At 41.2% G+C, this 27,591-nt stretch overlaps 1 protein-coding gene across 2 annotated transcripts in view; it reads left to right on the top strand.

The window, feature by feature from the left end:
• Window positions 1–6,976: 6,976 nt before the first annotated feature.
• The window catches only part of TEKT3 (tektin 3), a 38,053-nt gene continuing 17,438 nt past the window's right edge, over window positions 6,977–27,591 (top strand). The window contains exons 1-2 of one of the 2 annotated variants that reach the window (XM_069750618.1): window positions 6,977–7,020; window positions 21,355–21,962. In XM_069750618.1, the coding sequence (XP_069606719.1) occupies window positions 6,978–7,020; window positions 21,355–21,962 (651 nt within the window). In that variant the 5' untranslated portion in view covers window position 6,977. Of the gene's footprint in view, window positions 7,021–7,058; window positions 7,166–21,354; window positions 21,963–27,591 lie in introns of those variants that run through there. The other variant, XM_069750619.1, reaches the window with a different exon arrangement.

Genomic DNA, 27,591 nt, shown 5'->3' with positions numbered 1-27,591 from the left:
GGCAAAAACCTCATGTGTGAAAGTAGCCAGATAGATATATCTATGTATCTATAGATATATCTATCTATCTATAAATATATCTACCACACCCACCACATCTACCACACCCACCACACCCGACGTGCGTTTCGCACTGAAATGCTTCGTCCAGTGCGAAACGCGCGTCGGGTGTGGTGGGTCCCCAGGAGTACTCCATTGGTAACTATACTTATGCTTACTATGTTGTAAATTGTGCATTTCTTCATTGTTAGTTGTGCCTTTGTTTACATGGTCACACAAACACTATTATACGTATATTTATCTTAGAGCTTTAACTTATTGTTTATATGGTACCATTTCTTTGGAGGTATACCTGGGCTACCCACCTGCTTTGTGCCTGTGCTTGTGGCAAGGTACCTGCCTTTTATAGCTGTTTTATGGTGTTTAATAAAGTTTATGTATAATTTACTGGCTCAGTGTGAAGGTGTCTTTTTCGGTTTGTTATGTATGTATATAGCAGCCACATAGTATATAGCACAGGCCACGTAGTATATAGAAGCCATGTAGTATATAGCAGACAAATACTACGTGGCCTGTGCTATATACTATGTGGCTGCTATATACATACATACATATTGTAGAATACCCGATGCGTTAATACAGGCCACACAGTATATAACACAGCCCAAATAGTATATAACACAGCCCACGCAGTATATAGCAGCCACGCAGTATATAGCACAGGCGACGTAGTATATAACACAGGCCATGCAGTATACAGGTCCTTCTCAAAAAATTAGCATATAGTGTTAAATTTCATTATTTACCATAATGTAATGATTACAATTAAACTTTCATATATTATAGATTCATTATCCACCAACTGAAATTTGTCAGGTCTTTTATTGTTTTAATACTGATGATTTTGGCATACAACTCCTGATAACCCAAAAAACCTGTCTCAATAAATTAGCATATCAAGAAAAGGTTCTCTAAACGACCTATTACCCTAATCTTCTGAATCAACTAATTAACTCTAAACACATGCAAAAGATACCTGAGGCTTTTATAAACTCCCTGCCTGGTTCATTACTCAAAACCCCCATCATGGGTAAGACTAGCGACCTGACAGATGTCAAGAAGGCCATCATTGACACCCTCAAGCAAGAGGGTAAGACCCAGAAAGAAATTTCTCAACAAATAGGCTGTTCCCAGAGTGCTGTATCAAGGCACCTCAATGGTAAGTCTGTTGGAAGGAAACAATGTGGCAGAAAACGCTGTACAACGAGAAGAGGAGACCGGACCCTGAGGAAGATTGGGGAGAAGGACCGATTCCAGACCTTGGGGAACCTGAGGAAGCAGTGGACTGAGTCTGGTGTGGAAACATCCAGAGCCACCGTGCACAGGCATGTGCAGGAAATGGGCTACAGGTGCCGCATTCCCCAGGTAAAGCCACTTTTGAACCATAAACAGCGGCAGAGGCGCCTGACCTGGGCTACAGAGAAGCAGCACTGGACTGTTGCTAAGTGGTCCCAAGTACTTTTTTCTGATGAAAGCAAATTTTGCATGTCATTCGGAAATCAAGGTGCCAGAGTCTGGAGGAAGACTGGGGAGAAGGAAATGCCAAAATGCCTGAAGTCCAGTGTCAAGTACCCACAGTCAGTGATGGTGTGGGGTGCCATGTCAGCTGCTGGTGTTGGTCCACTGTGTTTCATCAAGGGCAGGGTCAATGCAGCTAGCTATCAGGAGATTTTGGAGCACTTCATGCTTCCATCGGCTGAAATGCTTTATGGAGATGAAGATTTCATTTTTCAGCACGACCTGGCACCTGCTCACAGTGCCAAAACCACTGGTAAATGGTTTACTGACCATGGTATTACTGTGCTCAATTGGCCTGCCAACTCTCCTGACCTGAACCCCATAGAGAATCTGTGGGATATTGTGAAGAGAAAGTTGAGAGACGCAAGACCCAACACTCTGGATGAGCTTAAGGCCGCTATTGAAGCATCCTGGGCCTCCATAACATCTCAGCAGTGTCACAGGCTGATTGCCTCCATGCCACGCCGCATTGAAGCAGTCATTTCTGCCAAAGGATTCCCGACCAAGTATTGAGTGCATAACTGAACATTATTATTTGATGGTTTTTTTGTTTGTTATTAAAAAACACTTTTATTTGATTGGATGGGTGAAATATGCTAATTTATTGAGACAGGTTTTTTGGGTTATCAGGAGTTGTATGCCAAAATCATCAGTATTAAAACAATAAAAGACCTGACAAATTTCAGTTGGTGGATAATGAATCTATAATATATGAAAGTTTAATTGTAATCATTACATTATGGTAAATAATGAAATTTAACACTATATGCTAATTTTTTGAGAAGGACCTGTATAACAGTGGTCACGTAATATATAGCACAGGCTACGCAGTACATAACACAGCCCACATAGTATCAAACACTGGCCACGTAGTATATAGCAGAGCCACGTAGTATATAGCAGCCACGCGGTATATAACACTGCCCACATAGTATATAACACTGGCCACATAGTATATAATGCAGACCACGCGGTATATAACACTGCCCACGTAGTATATAACACTGGCCACGTAGTATATAGCAGCCATGCTGTATATAACGCAGCCCACGCGCTATATAACACTGCCCACGTAGTATACAGCAGTGTGGGCACATATCCATGGAAAAAAAAGATAATTAAAATAAAAAATAGTTATATACTCACCCGCTGGGATCCAGCGAAGCTGTCCCTATGTGCGGGGCTGCCGCCATCTTCCGTTCCCAGGATGCATTGCGAAATTACCCAGATGACTTGGTGGTCTCACGAGACCGCTAAGTCTTCTGGGTAATTTCGCAAAGCATCTCTGGGAACGGAAGATGGCGGCAGCCGCGAGCGCATCGTCAGACCACGGAGGGTGAGAATAGCAGGTTTTTTTTTTATTATTATTTTTAACATTAGATCTTTTTACTATTGATGCTGCATAGGTCACACAGGTTTAATAGCAGCGGTTACGGAGTGTGGTACCCGTGGCCCGTTACCGCTGGCATTAACCCTGTGTGAGCGGTGAGTGGAGGGGAGTATGCGGGCGCCAGGCACTGTCTGCAGGGGAGTAGGGAGGGGATAATCGGACTGTGTATCGCTGATTGGTCGCGGCAGCCATGACAGGCAGCTGGCGAGACCAATCAGCGACGCAGGATTTCCGTGACGGAAGTTGCCGACAGACAGAAAGACAAACAGACGGAAGTACCCCTTAGACAATTATATATATAGATGGCTCCTTCTTCACCTGACCTGAACCCTATTGAGAACTTGTGGTCCTTCTTAAACAGTAGATTTATGGTAAAGTAGAACAGTCACCTCTCTGATCAGTGTCTGGCGCTGCCCAAACAGTTGATCGTCAACAGATAAAGACACTGACAGACTCCATGGATGGAGCTAATGGCTGTTATTGAGAAGCAGAGCGGCTATATCGCTATATTGATCACTGATTTTTTTTTGGGGGGGGAAGTGTCAGAGATGTATTTTTGTACATTCTAAGGTGTTTGGTTATTATTTTCACTGTAACAGATGAAAATAAACAATTGAGATGGAAAATGTACGTTTTTCATTCAGTTGCATAATTCTGTACACAGATATTCTGTTTGGAATCAATAGTGAGGGAAAAGGTGTCCAATTGAGGCTTTCATATATATACAGTAGATTCGCAGAGGAATTTAAATAGTTAACAATGGAGATGTAATATGGCAGAAATCTGCCACTTGTGGTGGGAGCGAAGCCCCGGAGCCCCCTCCACACCTGAGGTCCCCTTCATGGCGGTAATCTGTCAGTGAGATCAAGCCCCCTTGCCTTAAACCCAATGTCACACAGTGAGCTGTCAATCAAGCTAGAGAGGCTGGGGATAGGCAGGGAAACAACCTCCAGAGGCTGCGGAAGTGCTCTGTCACGCCTGGAGCACTTAACCCTCCGTCACATACAACTGATCTGACAGGCGCTTCTCTTTTACTTTCATTTCTCCTTCCTCACCAGATTGTGAGGAAACCCCCTCCCTCCAGGTAGTCTCCTGTCTCTTGAAGGTCTGTGAAACCTGATATCACAGTTGGATTTCAGAGCTTCAGGGGAGAGGATATAGCTGCACAGATCTCTCAGGCTCATTGTATGTGAATACGTCACATTCAGTAAGGTTGGTATTTTATGTTTTTATTCATCACAATAGTTTATTTAGCTTGTTTTATGAATGTATAGCACAAAATGTGAGGATATTTCATAGAAATAAGGGAGATTTTATAAAAGAAAGTGTGCTGCTCAGGCATATACAGTAGTTCCCTAACATATTCCTTCTCTTGCTTCAGATTATCTGCTGAAATGGAGAGGAAAATGTACAATTTATCCAAACAACTTGATGTTGAGGAAGTAACAAACATGCTGTTAGATGATAGAGACCTCACACTGAATGAGGATTTAGGAGAGGAAAGTGAGATTGATTCTCATGATGAGGTGGAAGAATGTGTCCTGGATTCTGAAACAGAGCAAGATGGTGACAGTGGTGAGGATGAAGAAGTTGGATCATATTATATTGGAAAAGATAAAAATACTAAATGGAACAAGAAGCCATTCCAGAAAAAATGTAGGGAACCTTTAAACATTATTACTCACCTTCCTGCAGTAATAGGAACTGCACGTAATGCAAAAACTGCAGTTGAATGCTGGAACAGTATATTTACAGATGACATTCTGGACTCTATTGTCACATATACCAACCAATATATAGACATTATAAAGGACAAGTACATCTGCAACAGAACCATCAAGCCCACAGATGAAATAGAACTGCGTGCTTTTTTTGGATTACTGTACCTTGCAGGAGCTTATAGGGCAAATAGACAAAGTTTGGAGGAACTTTGGGGTAAAGATGGGGATGGAGTTGAAAAATTTAGCCTTGTTATGTCCATAAACAGATTCAAGATTCTAATTCGTTGCCTTCAGTTTGACGACAGAACTACCCGAACCGAACGCAAAACACATGACCGACTTGCTCCAATTCGTGATATATTTCAAAGATTTGTTGTAAACTGTAAACAAAGTTATTACCCTGGAGAGAATCTCACTATTGACGAAATGCTCCCTGGTTTTCGTGGTAGATGTGCCTTTCGTCAATATATTCCATCAAAGCCAAACAAATATGGAATAAAAATGTATGCCCTTGTTGATGCCAGTAAGACCTACACTTACAACCTGGAAGTTTATGCAGGAAAACAACCAGAAGGTCCTTACTGTGTGAGCAACAAACCCATTGATGTTGTAAAAAGACTGGCTGAACCCTTATTTGGATCGGGTCGCAATATTACAGCTGACAATTGGTTTACAAGTTGTGATCTGATTGATTATCTGAAAATTCAGAAGCTGTCATATGTGGGAACTGTAAGAAAAAACAAAAGGGAATTGCCGCCACAGTTTGTAAGTGTGAAAGAGAGACAACAGTACAGCAGTATGTTTGCATTCCATAATGGAAAGGCTTTAGTTTCCTATGTACCACATGCCAAAAAAATCGTACTTCTTCTATCAACACTTCATGATGATGCTGCCATCGATCCTGGGACTGGGGCAGAAAAAAAACCGGAGATAATTACATTTTACAATGCCACCAAAGGGGGTGTGGATACAGCAGATCAGATGTGCTCCACTTTCAATGTCAGCAGAAACATCAAACGCTGGCCAATGGTCATATTTTTTGCTATGTTGAATTTGGGTGGTATAAATTCACAAGTAATTTATCTTGAAAACAAGCTTGAACCACTCCGTAGACGATTGTATCTGAAAAAATTGGCCCATGAACTAGTACTTGGAGAGCTACGCAGGAGAAGCGTGAAAACAATCGGTATCCCCTCTCGCCTTCAAGTTCAGCTCAAAAGGTTCCGCCCAGAAGATGATGGTGAAAAGTCACCATCTGCACCACCTCACAAAAGAAGGAGATGCACCACCTGCCAAACGGAAAGCGGAACCAGAAGGCTTTCAAATTATGAATGTCTCAAATGTCATAAAGCAATTTGCCTGACACATGCAAAAATGGTGTGTAATTCTTGCTATTTGCTCTGCAAGTGTGACTTTTCTGGGGAAACCTCAGCATCTACTTCTGATTGAATATGTTTTTAATAGTACTTAAGGTACCTTAAAATTAAGTTTGTGTTCAAAAATTTTCTTTGTACATTTTTTTTAGAGAGTCGAACTGGGGACTATTTGGCGGGAGTTTTGAAAAGTTTGTATTTCATAGTTATTAGTTTTATGTTAAGTAAATGTTTTTTTTTGCAACTGATTATGTGTAGTCTCTTTTATTACATCCCTATGAAGGTCACTGATCACTTTTAGAGCACTGAAATTGCAAACATTAGATATTATAGGTATTTTTCCAGCAGGCGCCTGACAGGCACATTGTATGTGAACTCGTTAGTCCGAATATTGTATGTGACGGAGGGTTAAAGAGAGTCTATCACCCCAAAATGCAATTTAAATGAGCTATATAGCACTGTAGGGGACGCAGCCTGTATAAAAAATAACTTTTCATTTGTAAGCAAATGGCCGCTGGGGTGACCAAGGGGAGGGTGCACAGTTATGCCCCCTCATGTGTACATTGGGGGCCTTCCCCTGCTGGACAGTGTTCACTTCTCAAAGCAAGCGCACTGTCTGAACGCATGCGCATATAGTGTCCTTCATCCATCTAGTCTCCCTCTGTATAATGACAGGGTGCGGTGCATATAGTGGCCCCGGGCTGTGGCCCCTCCAGCCCTGTCCTCACCAGGATCACTAACTCTGGTTGGTAACTAGGCACTGTGCGTCCATGGCAACCGCTCCCCAGCCCCGCTTTATTTCTGTCATTGGTTGCCTGTAGCACTGATCCCGCCCACGGATGCCGTTCTCGCCTGCTGATTGGTCGCGTGGGACGTCCGTCATGCAGTGTGTCAGTATGAGGCGGGCGGGCGGTGATGCTCAGCTGTGGAGTCAGCGGTGGTGACTCTGTACCTGCAGGTGAGTGCCCGCTCCCCTCTCAACTGACACCCGGTATAGTCTGCTGTCACCGTGCAGAAGTCAGGGCATGCTGGGGGCTATAGTACCACTGCAACTACAGCTACAATATAAGAGGAGAATGATAGAAATGACGCATAATCATAGGGTAAAGTGCGGCATCACAGCATATACATAGCCCTGTACATTATATATAGCCCTGTACATTATATATAGCCCTGTACATTATTTAGAGTCCTGTACATTATATATAGCCCTGTACATTATATATAGCCCTGTACATTATATATAGCCCTGTACATTATATATAGCCCTGTACATTATTTAGAGTCCTGTACATTATATAGAGTCCTGTACATTATATATAGCCCTGTACATTATATATAGCCCTGTACATTATATATAGCCCTGTACATGTTATATAGAGTCCTGTACATTATATATAATCATGTACGTGTTATATATAGTCCTGTACATGTTATATATAGCCCTATACATTATATAGAGTCCTGTACATTATATAGAGTCCTGTACATTATATATAGCCCTGTACATTATATATAGCCCTGTACATGTTATATAGAGTCCTGTACATTATATATAATCATGTACGTGTTATATATAGTCCTGTACATGTTATATATAGCCCTATACATTATATAGAGTCCTGTACATTATATAGAGTCCTGTACATTATATATAGCCCTGTACATTATATATAGCCCTGTACATGTTATATAGAGTCCTGTACATTATATATAATCATGTACGTGTTATATATAGTCCTGTACATGTTATATATAGCCCTATACATTATATAGAGTCCTGTACATTATATATAGCCCTGTACATTATATATAGCCCTGTACATGTTATATAGAGTCCTGTACATTATATATAATCATGTACGTGTTATATATAGTCCTGTACATGTTATATATAGCCCTATACATTATATAGAGTCATGTACATTATATATAGCCCTGTACACTATATAGAGTCCTGTACATTATATATAGCCCTGTACATTATATATAGCCCTGTACATTATATAGAGTCCTGTACATGTTATATATAGCCCTATACATTATATAGAGTCCTGTACATTATATATAGCCCTGTACATTATATATAGCCCTGTACATTATATATAGCCCTGTACATGTTATATAGAGTCCTGTACATTATATATAATCATGTACGTGTTATATATAGTCCTGTACATGTTATATATAGCCCTATACATTATATAGAGTCCTGTACATTATATATAGCCCTGTACACTATATAGAGTCCTGTACATTATATATAGCCCTGTACATTATATATAGCCCTGTACATTATATATAGCCCTGTACATTATATAGAGTCCTGTACATTATATATAGCCCTGTACATTATATAGAGTCCTGTACATTATATATAGCCCTGTACATTATATATAGCCCTGTACATTATATATAGCCCTGTACATTATATAGAGTCCTGTACATTATATATAGCCCTGTACATTATATAGAGTCCTGTACATTATATAGAGTCCTGTACATTATATATAGCCCTGTACATTATATAGAGTCCTGTACATTATATATAGCCCTGTACATTATATATAGCCCTGTACATTATATATAGCCCCGTACATTATATATAGTCCTGTACATTATATAGAGTCCTGTACATGTTATATATACTCCTGAACATGTTATATATACTCCTGTACATTATATATAGTCCTGTACAGTATACATAGTCCTGTACATGTTATATATAGCCCTGTACATTATATAGAGTCCTGTACATTATATATAGCCCTGTACATTATATAGAGTCCTGTACATTATATATAGCCCTGTACATTATATATAGCCCTGTACATTATATATAGCCCCATACATTATATATAGCCCCGTACATTATATATAGTCCTGTACATTATATAGAGTCCTGTACATGTTATATATACTCCTGAACGTGTTACATATACTCCTGTACATTATATATAGTCCTGTACAATATATATGTATATATATATATATATATATATATAGTCCTGTATATTATATATAGAGTCCTGTACATTATATATAGAGTCCTGTACATTATATAGAGTCCTGTACATGTTATATATACTCCTGAACGTGTTACATATACTCCTGTACATTATATATAGTCCCGTATGTGTTATATGTAGTCATGTACGTGTTATATATAGTCCCGTATGTGTTATATGTAGTCATGTACGTGTTATATATAGTCCCGTATGTGTTATATGTAGTCATGTACGTGTTATATATAGTCCTGTATGTGTTATATGTATTCATCTACATTATATATAGTCCTGTATGTGTTATATGTAGTCATGTACGTGTTATATATAGTCCTGTATGTGTTATATGTAGTCATGTACGTGTTATATATAGTCCCGTATGTGTTATATGTAGTCATGTACGTGTTATATATAGTCCTGTATGTGTTATATGTAGTCATGTATGTGTTATATATAGTCCTGTATGTGTTATATGTATTCATCTACATTATATATAGTCCCGTATGTGTTATATGTAGTCATGTACGTGTTATATATAGTCCTGTATGTGTTATATGTAGTCATGTACGTGTTATATATAGTCCCGTATGTGTTATATGTAGTCATGTACGTGTTATATATAGTCCTGTATGTGTTATATGTAGTCATGTATGTGTTATATATAGTCCTGTATGTGTTATATGTATTCATCTACATTATATATAGTCCTGTACAGTATACATAGTCCTGTACATGTTATATATAGCCCTGTACATTATATAGAGTCCTGTACATTATATATAGCCCTGTACATTATATAGAGTCCTGTACATTATATATAGCCCTGTACATTATATATAGCCCTGTACATTATATATAGCCCCATACATTATATATAGCCCCGTACATTATATATAGTCCTGTACATTATATAGAGTCCTGTACATGTTATATATACTCCTGAACGTGTTACATATACTCCTGTACATTATATATAGTCCTGTACAATATATATGTATATATATATATATATATATATAGTCCTGTATATTATATATAGAGTCCTGTACATTATATATAGAGTCCTGTACATTATATAGAGTCCTGTACATGTTATATATACTCCTGAACGTGTTACATATACTCCTGTACATTATATATAGTCCTGTACAATATATATAGTCCTGTACATGTTAAATATAGCCCTGTACATTATATAGAGTCCTGTACATTATATATAATCATGTACGTGTTATATATAGTCCTGTACATGTTATATATAGTCATGTGTGTATTATATATATATATTCCTGTACATTATATATAGTCCTGTACATTATATAGAGTCCTGTACAATATATATATAGTCCTGTACATGTTATATATAGCCCTGTACATTATATAGATTCCTGTACATTATATATAATCATTTATGTGTTATATATAGTCCTGTACATGTTATATATAGTCCTGTATGTATTATATATAGTCCTGTACATGTTATATATAGTCCTGTATGTATTATATATAGTCCTGTACATTATATATAGCCCTGTACATGTTATATATAGTCCTGTACATGTTATATATAGTCATGTATGTGTTATATATAGCACTGTACATTATATAGAGTCCTGTACATTATATATAGTCCTGTACATTGTATATAGCCCTGTACATGTTATATATAGCCCTGTACATTGAACATAGTCCTGTGCATTATATATATATATATAACCCTGTACATTATATAGTCCTGTACATTATATAGAGTCCTGTACATGTTATATATACTCCTGTACATGTTACATATAGTCCTGTACATTATAGTCTTGCACATGTTATATATAGTTCTGTACTTGGTATATATAGTTTTGTACATGTTATATATAGTCTTTTGCATTATATATAGACCTGTGCATGTTATATATAGTCCTGTACATTATATATAGTCCTGTACATTATAGTCTTCTACATGTTACATATAGTCCTGTACATGTTACATATAGTCCTGTACATTATATATAGTCATGTACAGTATAGTCTTGTAAATGTTGTACATAGTCTTGTACATTTTATATAGTCCTGTGCATTATATATAGTCTTGTATATGTTATATATAGTCCTGTATTTGGTATATATAGTCCTGTACATGTTATATAGAGGCCTGTGCATTATATACATAGTCCTGTACATTATATATAATTCTGTCCATTATATATAGTCCTGTACATTATATATAATTCTGTCCATTATATATATAGTAATGTCCATTATATAAAGTTCTGTACATTATGTATAATCCTGTATTTGTTATATAGAGTCCTGTACATGTTATATATATACTCCTGTATGTGTTATATATAGACCTGTACATGATATAATCTTGACTTATACATTTGATGATTGATTTATCCGGTGTGGCTCCTGGCTGGGATCTGTGGTTCCCTTGTAGATTGTGAGCCTTCGCGGGCAGGGTCCTCTCTCCTCCTGTACCAGTTATGACTTGTATTGTTTAAGATTATTGTACTTGTTTTTATTATGTATACCCCTCCTCACATGTAAAGCGCCATGGAATAAATGGCGCTATAATAATAAATAATAATAATAATAATAATATTGAAGACACTGTATGTTTCTGTTTAGCCTGGGTTGGCTCAGGAGAGCGGTGATGCCTATGTGCTTCCTATTGCTATCCTAGAGGAGGGCACATAAATACTAGTTATATTGATAGCTCCAATTAAAGTGCAGTGTGTTGCTGTGAAAAATGTGTCACCATCTAACGTCCAATGAGAATAGATAACACATTTATTATAGCAATAGCTCCACCTAATACACAGCACCTTGCTGTCAGTAACTGCTATAATTCCAATGTCTATTGAAAACTGTGCTTGAACAAACAATCCAATGAATAGGGGGCAGCTGCTGAAAATACACGTAATAATTTAGGGTATGTGCACACGTTGCGGATTCTCTGCGGATCCGCAGCGTTTTTTGCAGTGCAGAAATGCTGCAGATCCGCAATTGATTTACACTACAATGTAAATCAATGAGAAAAAAAATGCTGTGCACACTTTGCGGAAAATCCGCCGCGGAAACGCTGCGGTTTAAAAGAAGTAGCATGTCACTTCTTTTTTGTGAATCTGCAGCGTTTTTTTACCCATTCCATTATAGAAAACCGCAGGGGTAAAAAACGCAGCAAATCTGCAAGAAAACCGCAGCAAAAACGCACAAAAAACGCTGCGGAACCGCACAAAAAACGCGACAAATCCGCAGGTGCGTTTTCTGCCAGGAGAGGCAGAATCCGCACCAGAAATTCCTAAGCCTAATCCACAACGTGTGCACATAGCCTAAGGCCCTTTAATGGCAGTCATCTCCTCGGGCTCACACAGGAAATATTATATGGAATAAATCTGTTATACTGTGGGGGCAAAAACCTGAATGACTGCACATAAACGAAAGGGGAGAAAATACTACGTTGCTATAATTAAATTAAATAAAATTGATATATAATTGTGATATATATAGAGTGTTGTACGTTATAAATAGTCCTGTACATGTTATATATAGTTCTGTACATTATATAGTCCCGTACAATATATATATTCCTGGAAACAGGAACACATGGGCTACTTGCACAGTGAACAAGTCTGTATGATCATGTTCACACACCACCATATGTAGTCATGTACGTGTTATATATAGTCCTGTATGCGTTATATGTAGTCATGTATGTGTTATATATAGTCCTGTATGTGTTATATGTATTCATCTACATTATATATAGTCCCGTATGTGTTATATGTAGTCATGTACGTGTTATATATAGTCCTGTATGCGTTATATGTAGTCATGTATGTGTTATATATAGTCCTGTATGTGTTATATGTATTCATCTACATTATATATAGTCCCGTATGTGTTATATGTAGTCATGTACGTGTTATATATAGTCCTGTATGTGTTATATGTAGTCATCTACGTTATATATAGTCCCGTATGTGTTATATGTAGTCATGTACGTGTTATATATAGTCCTGTATGTGTTATATGTAGTCATGTACGTGTTATATATAGTCCTGTATGTGTTATATGTAGTCATGTACGTGTTATATATAGTCCCGTATGTGTTATATGTAGTCATGTACGTGTTATATATAGTCCTGTATGTGTTATATGTAGTCATGTATGTGTTATATATAGTCCTGTATGTGTTATATGTATTCATCTACATTATATATAGTCCCGTATGTGTTATATGTAGTCATGTACGTGTTATATATAGTCCTGTATGTGTTATATGTAGTCATGTACGTGTTATATATAGTCCCGTATGTGTTATATGTAGTCATGTACGTGTTATATATAGTCCTGTATGTGTTATATGTAGTCATGTACGTGTTATATATAGTCCTGTATGTGTTATATGTAGTCATGTACGTGTTATATATAGTCCTGTATGTGTTATATGTAGTCATGTACGTGTTATATATAGTCCTGTATGTGTTATATGTAGTCATGTACGTGTTATATATAGTCCCGTATGTGTTATATGTAGTCATCTACGTTATATATAGTCCCGTACGTGTTATATATAGTCCTGTACATTATATATAGTACTTTACGTGTTACACATAGACCTGTACATAATTTATAGTTCTGTGCATTGTATAAAGTCCTGTGTTATATATAGTCCTGTACATTACATATAGTACTGTACGTGTTATATACAGTAGGGAAATAAGTATTTGATACAAGGCTAATTTTCCCACCAACAAAGAATGGAGAGGTCTGTAACTTTTATCGTAGATACACTTCAAATGTGAGACACAGAATTTCAAAATAAAAATAAAATCACATTGTATGATTTTTACATAATTAATTTGCATTTTATTGTGTGGAATAAGTATTTGATCACCGACAAACCAGTAAGAATTCTGGCTCTTACAGACCTGTTAGATTTTCTTTAAAGGGACACTGTCACCTGAATTTGGAGGGAACAATCTTCAGCCATGGAGGCGGGGTTTTGGGGTTTTTGATTCACCCTTTCCTTACCCGCTGGCTGCATGCTGGCTGCAATATTGGATTGAAGTTCATTCTCTGTCCTCCATAGTACTCGCCTGCACAAGGCAATCTTGAGATTGTTCCCTCCAAATTCAGGTGACAGTGTCCCTTTAAGAAGCATTCCTACTCTGCACACATTACCCATATTTATTGCACCTGTTTTAACTCGTTACTTATATAAAAGACACCCGTCCACATTCTCAATCATTCACACTCCAACCTGTCCACCATGGCCAAGACCGAAGAGCTGTGTAAGAACACCAGGAACAAAATTGTAGACCTGCACAAGGCTGGGATTGACTACATGACAAAAGGCAAGCAGCTTGGTGAGATGGCAACAACTGTTTGCACAACTATTAAAAAATAGAAGAAACACAAAATGACTGTCCATCTATCTCGGTCTGGGGCTACATGCAAGATCTTGCCTTGTGGGGTAAGGATGACTCTGAGAAAGGTCAGGAATCAGCTCAGAACTACATGGGAGGACCTGGTCAATGACCTGAAGAGAGCTAGGATCAAACATTAACATTTGTAACACACTATGCCGTCATGGATTAAAATCCTGCAAGGCACGCAAGATCCCCCTGCTCACACCAGCACATGTCCAGGCCCGTTTGAAGTTCATCAATGACCATCTAGATGATCCAGAGGAGGCATGGGAGATGGTCATGTAGTCAGATGAGACCAAAATATAACTTTTTTGTAACAAATCCACTCTCTGTTTTTGGAGGAAGAAGAAGGATGAGTACAACCCCAAGAACACCGTCCCAACCATGAAGCATGGTGGGGGAACCATCATACTTTGAGGTGCTTTTCTGCAAAGGGGACAGGATGGCTTCATGGTATTGAAGGTAGGATAAATGGGGTCATGTATCGTGAGATTTTGGCCAACAACCTTCTTCCCTCAATAAGAACATTGAAGATGGGTTGTGGCTGGGTCTTCCAGCATGACAATGACCCGAAACACACAGCCAGAGCAACTAAGGGGTGGCTCTGTACTGTAAGAAGTATTTTAACCCCTTCAAGTCGCGGCCCTTTTTCATTTTTACGTTTTCATTTTTCACTTCCCTCCTTCCCAGAGCCATAACTTTTTTATTTTTCCGTCAATGTGGTCATGTGAGGGCTTATTTTTTGCGAGACGAGTTGTACTTTTGAACAACACCATTGGTTTTACCATGTCTTTTACTAGAAAACGGGAAAAAAATTCCAAGTGCGGTGAAATTGCAAAAAAAGTGCAAACCCACACTTGTTTTTCGTTTGGCTTTTTTGCTAGGTTCATTAAATGCTAAAACTGACCTGCCATTGTGATTCTCTAGGTCATTACGAGTTCATAGACACCTAACATGACTAGGTTATTTTTTATCCAAGTGGTGAAAAAAAATTCAAAACTTTGCTTAGAAAAAAAAAAAAGTGCCATTTTCCGATACCAGAAGTGTCTCCATTTTTTGTGATCTGGGGTCGGGTGTGGGCTTATTTTTTGCATGCCGAGCTGACGTTTTTAATGATACCATTTCGGTGCAGATACGTTCTTTTGATCGCCCGTTATTGCATTTTAATGCAATGTCACTGCGACCAAAAAAAGTAATTCTGGCGTTTCGGATTTTTTTCTCGCTACGCTGTTTAGCGATCAGATTAATGCTTTTTTTTTTATTGATAGATCGGGGGATTCTGAACGCGGCGATACCAAATACGTGTAGTTTTTTTTTTTTTTAAATTGTTTTATTTAGGATGGGGCGAAAGGGGGGTGATTTAAACTTTTATCTTTTTTATATTTTTTTCATATTTTTAAAAACATTTTTTACTTGTGCCATGCTTCAATAGCCTCCATGGGAGGCTAGAAGCTGGCATAGCCTGATTGGCTCTGCTACATAGCAGCGATCTGATGATCGCTGCTATGTAGCTGAAATGCAGGTGTGCTGTGAGCGCCGACCACAGGGGGTCGCTCACAGCAGGCCGGCATCAGTAACAATAGAGGTCTCAAGGACCTCTATGGTTACCTTCCTGATGCATCGCTGACCCCCGATCATGTGACGGGGGTCGGCGATGACATCATTTCCGGCTGCCCGGCCGGAAGCGCCGGTTAAATGCCGCTGTCTGCGTTTGACAGCGGCATTTAACAGGTTAATAGCGGCGGGTGAATAGCGATTTCACCCGCCGCTATTGCGCGCACATGTCAGCTGTACAAAACAGCTGACATGTCGCGACTTTGATGTGGGCTCACCGCCGGAGCACACATCAAAGGGGGTGACACGGCATGCGCCGTAATAGTACGGCGCATGCCGTGAAAGGGTTAAGGTCCTAGAATGGCCTAGCCAGTCTCCAGACCTGAACCCAATAGAAAATCTTTGGAGGAAGCTGAAACTCAATATCGCCAGCGACAACCCGGAACCTGAAAGGTCTGGAGAAGATCTGTATGGAGGAGTGGGACAAAATCCCTGCTGCAGTGTGTGCAAACTTGGTCAAGAATTACAGGAAACATCTGACCTCTGTAATTGCAAACAAAGATTTCTGTACCAAATATTAAGTTCTGTTTTTCCATTGTATCAAATATTTATTTCATGGAATAAAATGCAAATTAATTATGTAAAATCATACAATGTGATTTTCTGGTTTTTATTTTTTGTCTCTCAAAGATGAAGTGTACCTACGATAAAAATTGCCTCTCCTCTTTGTAGGTGGGAAAACTTGCAAAATCGGCAGTGTATCAAATACTTGTTTTCCCCACTCTATAGCTCTGCACATTATATATAGTCCTGTATGAGTTATATATAGTTCTGTAAATAATATAGAGTTCTGTGCATTATATATAGTACTGGATATGTTATATATAGTCCTGAACATTATATCATAGAATCATAGAATGGTAGAGTTGGAAGGGACCTCCTGGGTCATCGTTTCCAACCCCCCTGCTCAAAGCAGGATTCACTAAATCATCCCAGACAGATGTCTGTTCAGCCTCAGTTTGAAGACTCCCATTGAAGGAGAACTCACCACCTCTCTCGGCAGCCTGTTCCTCTCATTGATCACCCTCACTGTCAAGTAGTTATTTCTAATATCCAATCTGTGTGTTCTCCCATTCAGTTTCATCCCATTGCTTCTAGTTTTTCCTTATGCAAATGAGAATAACTCTGATCCATCTACAATGTGACAGCCCTTGAGATATTGGTAGACAGCTATTAAGTCTCCTCTCAGTCTTCTTTTTTGCAAGCTAAACATTCCCAAATTCTGTAAACGTTCCTCACAGGACATGGTTTGCAGACTGGTCACCATTCTGGTCGCTCTTCTCTGAACTTTCTCCTGTTGATGTCTTTTTTTAAAATGTGATGCACAAAACTGGACACAGTATTCCAGGTGAGGTCTGACCAAAGAGGAGTAGTGGGCGATAATGACTTCACATGATCTAGACTGTATGCTTCTGTTAATACGTCCCAGAATTGCATTTGCCTTTTGCTGCTGCATCGCACTGTTGACTCATGTTCAGTTTATGATCTATTAGTATACCCAAGTCTTATTCACATGTGCTATTGCTTAGCCCTATTCCTCCCATTCTGTATATGCTTTTTTCATTTTTATTGCCCAGATGTAGTACTTTTCATTTTTCCTTGTTAAAAACCGTATATATAAAATATAGAGCCCTGTATGTGTTATATATAGTCATCTATACTGTATTATATATAGTTCCGTACATGATATATAGTCCTGTGCGTGTTGTATATATTCATGTACATTGTACTGTATATATAGTCATTTAAGTGTTATATATACTCCTGTACATGTTAGATGTAGTCCCGTACATTACATATAGGCCTGTACTTTATATATAGTACTGTACATGTTAAATAACATAGTAACATAGTAACATAGTTAGTAAGGCCGAAAAAAGACATTTGTCCATCCAGTTCAGCCTATATTCCATCATAATAAATCCCCAGATCTACGTCCTTCTACAGAACCTAATTGTATGATACAATATTGTTCTGCTCCAGGAAGACATCCAGGCCTCTCTTGAACCCCTCGACTGAGTTCGCCATCACCACCTCCTCAGGCAAGCAATTCCAGATTCTCACTGCCCTAACAGTAAAGAATCCTCTTCTATGTTGGTGGAAAAACCTTCTCTCCTCCAGACGCAAAGAATGCCCCCTTGTGCCCGTCACCTTCCTTGGTATAAACAGATCCTCAGCGAGATATTTGTATTGTCCCCTTATATACTTATACATGGTTATTAGATCGCCCCTCAGTCGTCTTTTTTCTAGACTAAATAATCCTAATTTCGCTAATCTATCTGGGTATTGTAGTTCTCCCATCCCCTTTATTAATTTTGTTGCCCTCCTTTGTACTCTCTCTAGTTCCATTATATCCTTCCTGAGCACCGGTGCCCAAAACTGGACACAGTACTCCATGTGCGGTCTAACTAGGGATTTGTACAGAGGCAGTATAATGCTCTCATCATGTGTATCCAGACCTCTTTTAATGCACCCCATGATCCTGTTTGCCTTGGCAGCTGCTGCCTGGCACTGGCTGCTCCAGGTAAGTTTATCATTAACTAGGATCCCCAAGTCCTTCTCCCTGTCAGATTTACCCAGTGGTTTCCCATTCAGTGTGTAATGGTGACATTGATTCCTTCTTCCCATGTGTATAACCTTACATTTATCATTGTTAAACCTCATCTGCCACCTTTCAGCCCAAGTTTCCAACTTATCCAGATCCATCTGTAGCAGAATACTATCTTCACTTGTATTAACTGCTTTACATAGTTTTGTATCATCTGCAAATATCGATATTTTACTGTGTAAACCTTCTACCAGATCATTAATGAATATGTTGAAGAGAACAGGTCCCAATACTGACCCCTGCGGTACCCCACTGGTCACAGCGACCCAGTTAGAGACTATACCATTTATAACCACCCTCTGCTTTCTATCACTTAGCCAGTTACTAACCCATTTACACACATTTTCCCCCAGACCAAGCATTCTCATTTTGTGTACCAACCTCTTGTGCGGCACGGTATCAAACGCTTTGGAAAAATCGAGATATACCACGTCCAATGACTCACCGTGGTCCAGCCTATAGCTTACCTCTTCATAAAAACTGATTAGATTGGTTTGACAGGAGCGATTTCTCATAAACCCATGCTGATATGAAGTTAAACAGTTATTCTCATTGAGATAATCCAGAATAACATCCCTCAGAAACCCTTCAAATATTTTACCAACAATAGAGGTTAGACTTACTGGCCTATAATTTCCAGGTTCACTTTTAGAGCCCTTTTTGAATATTGGCACCACATTTGCTATGCGCCAATCCTGCGGAACAGACCCTGTCGCTATAGAGTCCCTAAAAATAAGAAATAATGGTTTATCTATTACATTACTTAGTTCTCTTAGTACTTGTGGGTGCATTATATATAGTCCTGTACATGTTATGTATATATACAGTACAGACCAAAAGTTTGGACACACCTTTTCATTTAAAGATTTTTCTCCATTTTCATGACTATGAAAATTGTAAATTCACACTGAAGGCATCAAAACTATGAATTAACATGTGGAATTACATACTTAACAAAAAAGTGTGAAACAACTGAAAATATGTCTTATATTCTAGGTTCTTCAAAGTATCCACCTTTTGCTTTGATGACTGCTTTGCACACTCTTGGTATTCTCTTGATGAGCTTCAAGATGTAGTCACCGGGAATGGTCTTCCAACAATCTTGAAGGAGTTCCCTGAGATGCTTAGCACTTGTTGGCCCTTTTGCCTTCACTCTGCGGTCCAGTTCACCCCAAACCATCTCGATTGGGTTCAGGTTTGGTGACTGTGGAGGCCAGGTCATCTGGTGTAGCACCCCATCACTCTCCTTCTTGGTCAAATAGCCCTTACACAGTCTGGAGGTGTGTTTGGGGTCATTGTCCTGTTGAAAAATAAATGATGGTCCAACTAAATGCAAACTGGATGGAATAGCATGCCGCTGCAAGATGCTGTGGTAGCCATGCTGGTTCAGTATGCCTTCAATTTTGAATAAATCCTCAACAGTGTCACCAGCAAAGCACCCCCACAGCATCACACCTCCTCCTCCATGCTTCACGGTGGGAACCAGGCATATAGAGCCCATCCGTTCACCTTTTCTGCGTCGCACAAAGACACGGTGGTTGGAACCAAAGATCTCAAATTTGGACTCATCAGACCAAAGCACAGATTTCCACTGGTCTAATGTCCATTCTAAGTCTCTTCTTAACAGTTGTTGTAGACATGTGTCTGCTGCTAGAACTCTGTGTGGCATTGACCTGGTCTCAGCTGTGTATCCACCAGACTTCTGCTCAACACAACTGATTGTCCCAACCCCATTTATAAGGCAAGAAATCCCACTTATTAAGCCTGACAGGGCACACCTGTGAAGTGAAAACCATTTTCCGTGACTACCTCTTGAAGCTCATCAAGAGAATTCCAAGAGTGTGCAAAGCAGTCATCAAAGCAAAAGGTGGCTACTTTGAAGAACCTAGAATATAAGACATATTTTCAGTAGTTTCATACTTTTTGTTAATTATATAATTCCACATGTGTTAGTTTTGCTCTGTACTCTCTCTCTCTCTCTCTCTCTCTATATATATATGTATGAATATATAAAGCACTTTTTTCACTTATTGTCATTGGAGTGCTGCATCCAATCTATTTTTCTACATACTGTGTATAGAACAGTCCTGTATGTGATATACTTCGGCAGGTACTATAGTGTGGTGCGTGTTACTGTCCTGTTATTGCTGTAGCCGTCCTGGATTTATCAAGTTATAAGTCCTACCTATCATACATAGCCAGCCAAGTGGCCCGCCGGATCACTCCGGATAATGAGAGCCTGCACCATGTAAATCGTTATGTAGCGTGATATCGTCTGTTATTCTACAATTCACCCAAGTTGTAAAAGCCGAGACTGAAATATTCACATGAGACAAGTCATGATGTAGCCAAGCTCATGGCTGGTATAACATTGATCCCCGCGGGTGACAGATGAATCCGCTGGGAATTAGAGCTGAAATCTGATCGTTATTATCATAGGATTGTAGACAATTAATGAGCCGGTAATTGCAGCTATCACTTACTACACAGGATCTCCAGTCTACTGTGGCCTCAGGTAAAGGATTGGACCTTAGTCCAATCCAACATTGTCAAAACAAACTCCACATTCCTCGTGTCAATATTTGCAGTGAAATCTCGGTTGTTCTCTTGTAATTTTTTTTTTTCTTTTGCAGACAAAGGTATCGATTGTCCTCCTGCCACCATGGAACTTTTAGGCACTACGCTTACGTCTACATATGCCCGTCCCAAACCCACCCCAACCAATTTTCTCCCAGCCATATCTACTATGGCATCAAGCTACAAGAACAGGTTTCCGCACTACACTTTAAGCCATAGCCTTACTTTGCCATGGAGACCAAGCACATACTACAAGGTGGCATCTAACACACCAATGCTAGCTCCCTTGTCCAAGAGTGCCCCGGGTCTCAACCCAGCTCAGATTCTTTCTTTCCCTGCCAACAGAACAGCACTTTTTACTAGATACACCCCTGATGACTGGCACAAGTCCAATCTAAACAATTACAGAGAATCAGAGTCTTCCAGGCGTAGTGCCGAGAGGTTACGTGTCGACACCAGCCGACTTATCCAAGAAAGAGACCAGAAGACAAGAAAAGTCCAGACTGACACTAGCAAAGACTTGGGGGAACGAGTCAATGACATTGCTTTCTGGAAATCTGAGATCAATCATGAAATTGATCAGATGATTGGAGAAACAAATGCGCTCTCCGAGGTAAAGAGGCGACTCGAAAGAGCCCTAGCCGAAACAGAAGGTCCTCTTCAGGTAACCGCAAGTCTTTCGTAATAATAATAATTTTTTATTTATATATTCCGCAGCGCTTTACAATTAAGCGGGGACATGTACAGACAATAAATTCAATACAAGTTTCTGACAATTTAAACAGTGACATTAGGAGTGAGGTCCCTGCTCGCAAGCTTACAATCGTACAAATGTAATCAAAACTGTTTTTGAAATTCTTAATGATGTGCTAATTTTTTTAGAGTGATTTTGAAGAGTGAGAGTTTTTTTGTAGTGGACCTTTTAACACCATTGAAAATTAGTTAAAAAGAAGGAATTTTTCTTGTACGAGTCTTTTTGAAAAGGTCCGATTGTTTTTAAAGGGGTTTTGCACAAGTGTGGGTTCAAGTTGACCATTCCAATAAAATACTGGACATACGAGCACAATATAGCATCAGTCCAATGATGGCGTGGACAGATCCATATCGGTTACTACATGAGCATAACCACGATTGAAAAGATCCTAAGAAACATTGTAATTATGGAATGATTCCATGGTTTTAAGGCTGTCTACACTACAGACATTTCCTTGAAGGATTTGTTCGTCCACTTTCTCTGAATGAAGGAAAACTATCTCATGACTACCAGCTAGAAGTGGTGGCTAGCCTATAAGTCGAAGTTTGACCAATTAACAAGACTTCAAAACCAATAATATACCCTGCGGTGGTTAGCCGCACATCAAATATATACCTATAAAAAAAGGCACCACACATTGATAATATGAAAAACCACTTTATTAGTATCAAAGAAAAACCATAAATGGTCATAAAAGAGCCTAAATAGGCAGCAGGTGAGAAACAACAAACACAGAAAAAAAGGGTAGACACCTGGCAAAAGCTCACAGAGATGTATACATAAATATCTATAATATAACGCTGGGAGCGTCACTCTGTCCGAAGCCTTTATAGACTGCGCAGGCGCAGTCTGGCCCCCACAGAGTGACGCTCCCAGGAGATCGCGGTATGCGTAAGCACTGAACGCATACCGCGATCTCCACCGGAGAGTCAGGGACCGCCAGGAGGGTAAGTATATTCACCTTTCCCCGTTCCAGCGATGCGTGCGGCTCCGTCTCCCGGCTCCTCTGCTGTGACAGTTCAGAGGGCGCGATGACGCGCTTAATGCTGCAGGACCAAGAAAATGGCAGCGGAAAGGAATCAGGTGGCGCCATTTTCTTGAAGACACACTCCGGCTCCACTGCAGGTGTGTCTTCAAGAAAATGGCGCTGGAAAGCGCGGACTGCGCAGACGCCGATTCCGGCAGCAGGAATCGGCGCCTGCGCAGTCCGCGCTTTCCGGCGCCATTTTTTTGAAGACGCACTCCGGCTCCACTGCAGGTGTGTCTTCAAGAAAATGGCGCCGGAAAGCGCAGACTGCGCAGGCGCCGATTCCGGCAGCAGGAGGACGAAGAAAATGGGCGGAAAGGAATGGCGTAAGTAACAAATTGCTGTGGCATGAAGCTGTGACACTTCATGCCACAGCAATTTGTTATTTACGCCACCTGATTCCTTTCCGCCGCCATTTTCTTGGTCCTGCTGCCGGAATCGGCGCCTGCGCAGTCCGCGCTTTCCGGCGCCATTTTCTTGAAGACACACTCCGGCTCCACTGCAGGTGTGTCTTCAAGAAAATAGCGCCGGAAAGCGCAGACTGCGCAGGCGCCGATTCCGGCAGCAGGAGGACGAAGAAAATGGGCGGAAAGGAATGGCGTAAGTAACAAATTGCTGTGGCATGAAGCTGTGGCACTTCATGCCACAGCAATTTGTTATTTACGCCACCTGATTCCTTTCCGCCGCCATTTTCTTGGTCCTGCTGCCAGAATCGGCGCCTGCAGGTGTGTCTTCAAGAAAATGGCGCCGGCAGTGTGTCTTCAAGAAAATGGCGCCGGAAAGCGCGGACTGCGCAGGCGCCGATTCCGCCAGCAGGAGGACCAAGAAAATGGCGGCGGAAAGGAATCAGGTGGCGCAAGTAACAAATTGCTGTGGTATGAGGCTGTGGCACTTCATGCCACAGCTATTTGTTACTTACGCCACCTGATACGGGGCATATACTATGGAGCATCTTATGGAGCAGCGTATGGCGCATATGGATGGGAGCCGCAGGATGGGAGCAGCACATGACAGAACAGGGGCGCAGGATGGGAGCAGCACATGACAGGATGGGAGCAGCAAATGACAACGGGGGCGCAGGATGGGAGCAGCACATGACAGAACGGGGGCGCAGGATGGGAGCAGCACATGACAGAAAGGGGGCGCAGGATGGGAGCAGCACATGACAGGATGGGAGCAGCAAATGACAGAATGGAGGCGCAGGATGGGAGCAGCACATGACAGAACGGGGGCGCAGGATGGGAGCAGCACATGACAGAACGGGGGCGCAGGATGGGAGCAGCACATGACAGGATGGGAGCAGCAAATGACAGAATGGAGGCGCAGGATGGGAGCAGCACATGACAGAACAGGGGCGCAGGATGGGAGCAGCACATGACAGAACGGGGGTGCAGGATGGCAGCAGCACATGACAGAATGGGGGCGCAGGATGGGAGCAGCACATGACAGAAAGGGGGCGCAGGATGGGAGCAGCACATGACAGGATGGGAGCAGCAAATGACAGAATGGAGGCGCAGGATGGGAGCAGCACATGACAGAACGGGGGCGCAGGATGGGAGCAGCACATGACAGAACGGGGCGCAGGATGGGATCAGCACATGACAGAACGGGGGCGCAGGATGGGAGCAGCACATGACAGGATGGGAGCAGCAAATGACAGAACAGGGGCGCAGGATGGGAGCAGCACATGACAGAACGGGGGTGCAGGATGGCAGCAGCACATGACAGAACGGGGGCGCAGGATGGGAGCAGCACATGACAGAAAGGGGGCGCAGGATGGGAGCAGCACATGACAGGATGGGAGCAGCAAATGACAGAATGGAGGCGCAGGATGGGAGCAGCACATGACAGAACGGGGGTGCAGGATGGCAGCAGCACATGACAGAACGGGGGCACAGGATGGGAGCAGCACATGACAGAAAGGGGGCGCAGGATGGGAGCAGCACATGACAGGATGGGAGCAGCAAATGACAGAATGGAGGCGCAGGATGGGAGCAGCACATGACAGAACGGGGGCGCAGGATGGGAGCAGCACATGACAGAACGGGGCGCAGGATGGGATCAGCACATGACAGAACGGGGGCGCAGGATGGGAGCAGCACATGACAGGATGGGAGCAGCAAATGACAGAATGGAGGCGCAGGATGGGAGCAGCACATGACAGAACGGGGGCGCAGGATGGGAGCAGCACATGACAGAACGGGGGCGCAGGATGGGAGCAGCAAATGACAGAATGGAGGCGCAGGATGGGAGCAGCACATGACAGAACGGGGGCGCAGGATGGGAGCAGCACATGACAGACCGGGGGCGCAGGATGGGAGCAGCACATGACAGGATGGGGGCACAGGATGGAGCAGCACATGACAGGATGGGGACGCAGGATGGAGCAGCACATGACAGGATGGGGACGCAGGATGGAGCAGCACATACCAGGATGGAGACCATATACCAATATAAATGCTCGGCACCCGGGCGTAGAACGGGTTCAATAGCTAGTACTGGTATATCCATAAAGCTCACATTGCATACAAATTACATGAAACATTTCAAGAAATGGTTAAATATAGCGTGGAAGTCTAACAAAAAAACCTAATGAAGTATTATATAAGGATTCGATATGTGGTCTCAGTGTAAGGCTGCTTTCACACATCAGGTTTTTGGTTTCAGGCACAATCCGTCAGTTTCAGGCACAATCTGGATCAGTTTTTTTCTGATGCCTGATCCGTTTTTTCCCCATAGAGTTGTATTACTGCCGGATTGTGCCTGAAGGACATGCGTTTCATCCGTTTTGTGCCAGATCCGTCCCTTCAGGCTTTTTTGCCGGATTCAAAAAACGTCTCCTGCAACGTTTTTTGTGTCTGGCGAAAAATCCTGAAGGGACATTTCCGGCAATAAACGCATGGAACTGATGTGTGAAAGAACATTTCCGGCGACCGAATTCGTTTTTAACACACTGAGCATGCCCAGAAGCTCTGTTTTTGATTCTAGCATGGAGAGATATCTCTCTCTCTCTCTCTCTCCTCAAAAGCCATGCGCAGTACATAGAGCCGGATCCGGCAAAAAAACGGATCCGGTGCATCAGTTTGCACCCGTTGTTTCACTATTTACACCGGATCCGTTTTTTAGCAAATTTGCCGGATTGTGCCTGAAACCAAAAACCTGATGTGTGAAAGTAGCCTAAGGGGCTAATATGCCATGTAAATCCACATATAAAAAAAGTGTTCAAAAGACTATAGTTAGCTATACAGACATTTATCTAGCATATTATGTAACACACCAGCACATACAGTGGGGCAAAAAAGTATTTAGTCAGTCAGCAATAGTGCAAGTTCCACCACTTAAAAAGATGAGAGGCGTCTGTAATTTACATCATAGGTAGACCTCAACTATGGGAGACAAACTGAGAAAAAAAAATCCAGAAAATCACATTGTCTGTTTTTTTAACATTTTATTTGCATATTATGGTGGAAAATAAGTATTTGGTCAGAAACAAAATTTCATCTCAATACTTTGTAATATATCCTTTGTTGGCAATGACAGAGGTCAAACGTTTTCTGTAAGTCTTCACAAGGTTGCCACACACTGTTGTTGGTATGTTGGCCTATTCCTCCATGCAGATCTCCTCTAGAGCAGTGATGTTTTTGGCTTTTCGCTTGGCAACACGGACTTTCAACTCCCTCCAAAGGTTTTCTATAGGGTTGAGATCTGGAGACTGGCTAGGCCACTCCAGGACCTTGAAATGCTTCTTACGAAGCCACTCCTTCGTTGCCCTGGCGGTGTGCTTTGGATCATTGTCATGTTGAAAGACCCAGCCACGTTTCATCTTCAATGCCCTTGCTGCTGGAAGGAGGTTTGCACTCAAAATCTCACGATACATGGCCCCATTCATTCTTTCATGTACCCGGATCAGTCGTCCTGGCCCCTTTGCAGAGAAACAGCCCCAAAGCATGATGTTTCCACCACCATGCTTTACAGTAGGTATGGTGTTTGATGGATGCAACTCTGTATTCTTTTTCCTCCAAACACGACAAGTTGTGTTTCTACCAAACAGTTCCAGTTTGGTTTCATCAGACCATAGGACATTCTCCCAAAACTCCTCTGGATCATCCAAATGCTCTCTAGCAAACTTCAGACGGGCCCGGACATGTACTGGCTTAAGCAGTGGGACACGTCTGGCCCTGCAGGATCTGAGTCCATGGTGGCGTAGTGTGTTACTTATGGTAGGCCTTGTTACATTGGTCCCAGCTCTCTGCAGTTCATTCACTAGGTCCCCCCGCGTGGTTCTGGGATTTTTGCTCACCGTTCTTGTGATCATTCTGACCCCACGGGGTGGGATTTTGCGTGGAGCCCCAGATCGAGGGAGATTATCAGTTTTCTTGTATGTCTTCCATTTTCTAATTATTGCTCCCACTGTTGATTTCTTCACTCCAAGCTGGTTGGCTATTGCAGATTCAGTCTTCCCAGCCTGGTGCAGGGCTACAATTTTGTTTGGAGTTTGGAGTCAGACTGTTT

This window comes from Ranitomeya imitator, chromosome 2, assembly GCF_032444005.1.
Source record: "Ranitomeya imitator isolate aRanImi1 chromosome 2, aRanImi1.pri, whole genome shotgun sequence".
Taxonomy (NCBI): Eukaryota; Metazoa; Chordata; class Amphibia; order Anura; family Dendrobatidae; genus Ranitomeya; species Ranitomeya imitator.
The sequence above is the reverse complement of the archived record's forward strand: the minus strand, read 5'-3'. Positions and strand labels throughout refer to the sequence as shown.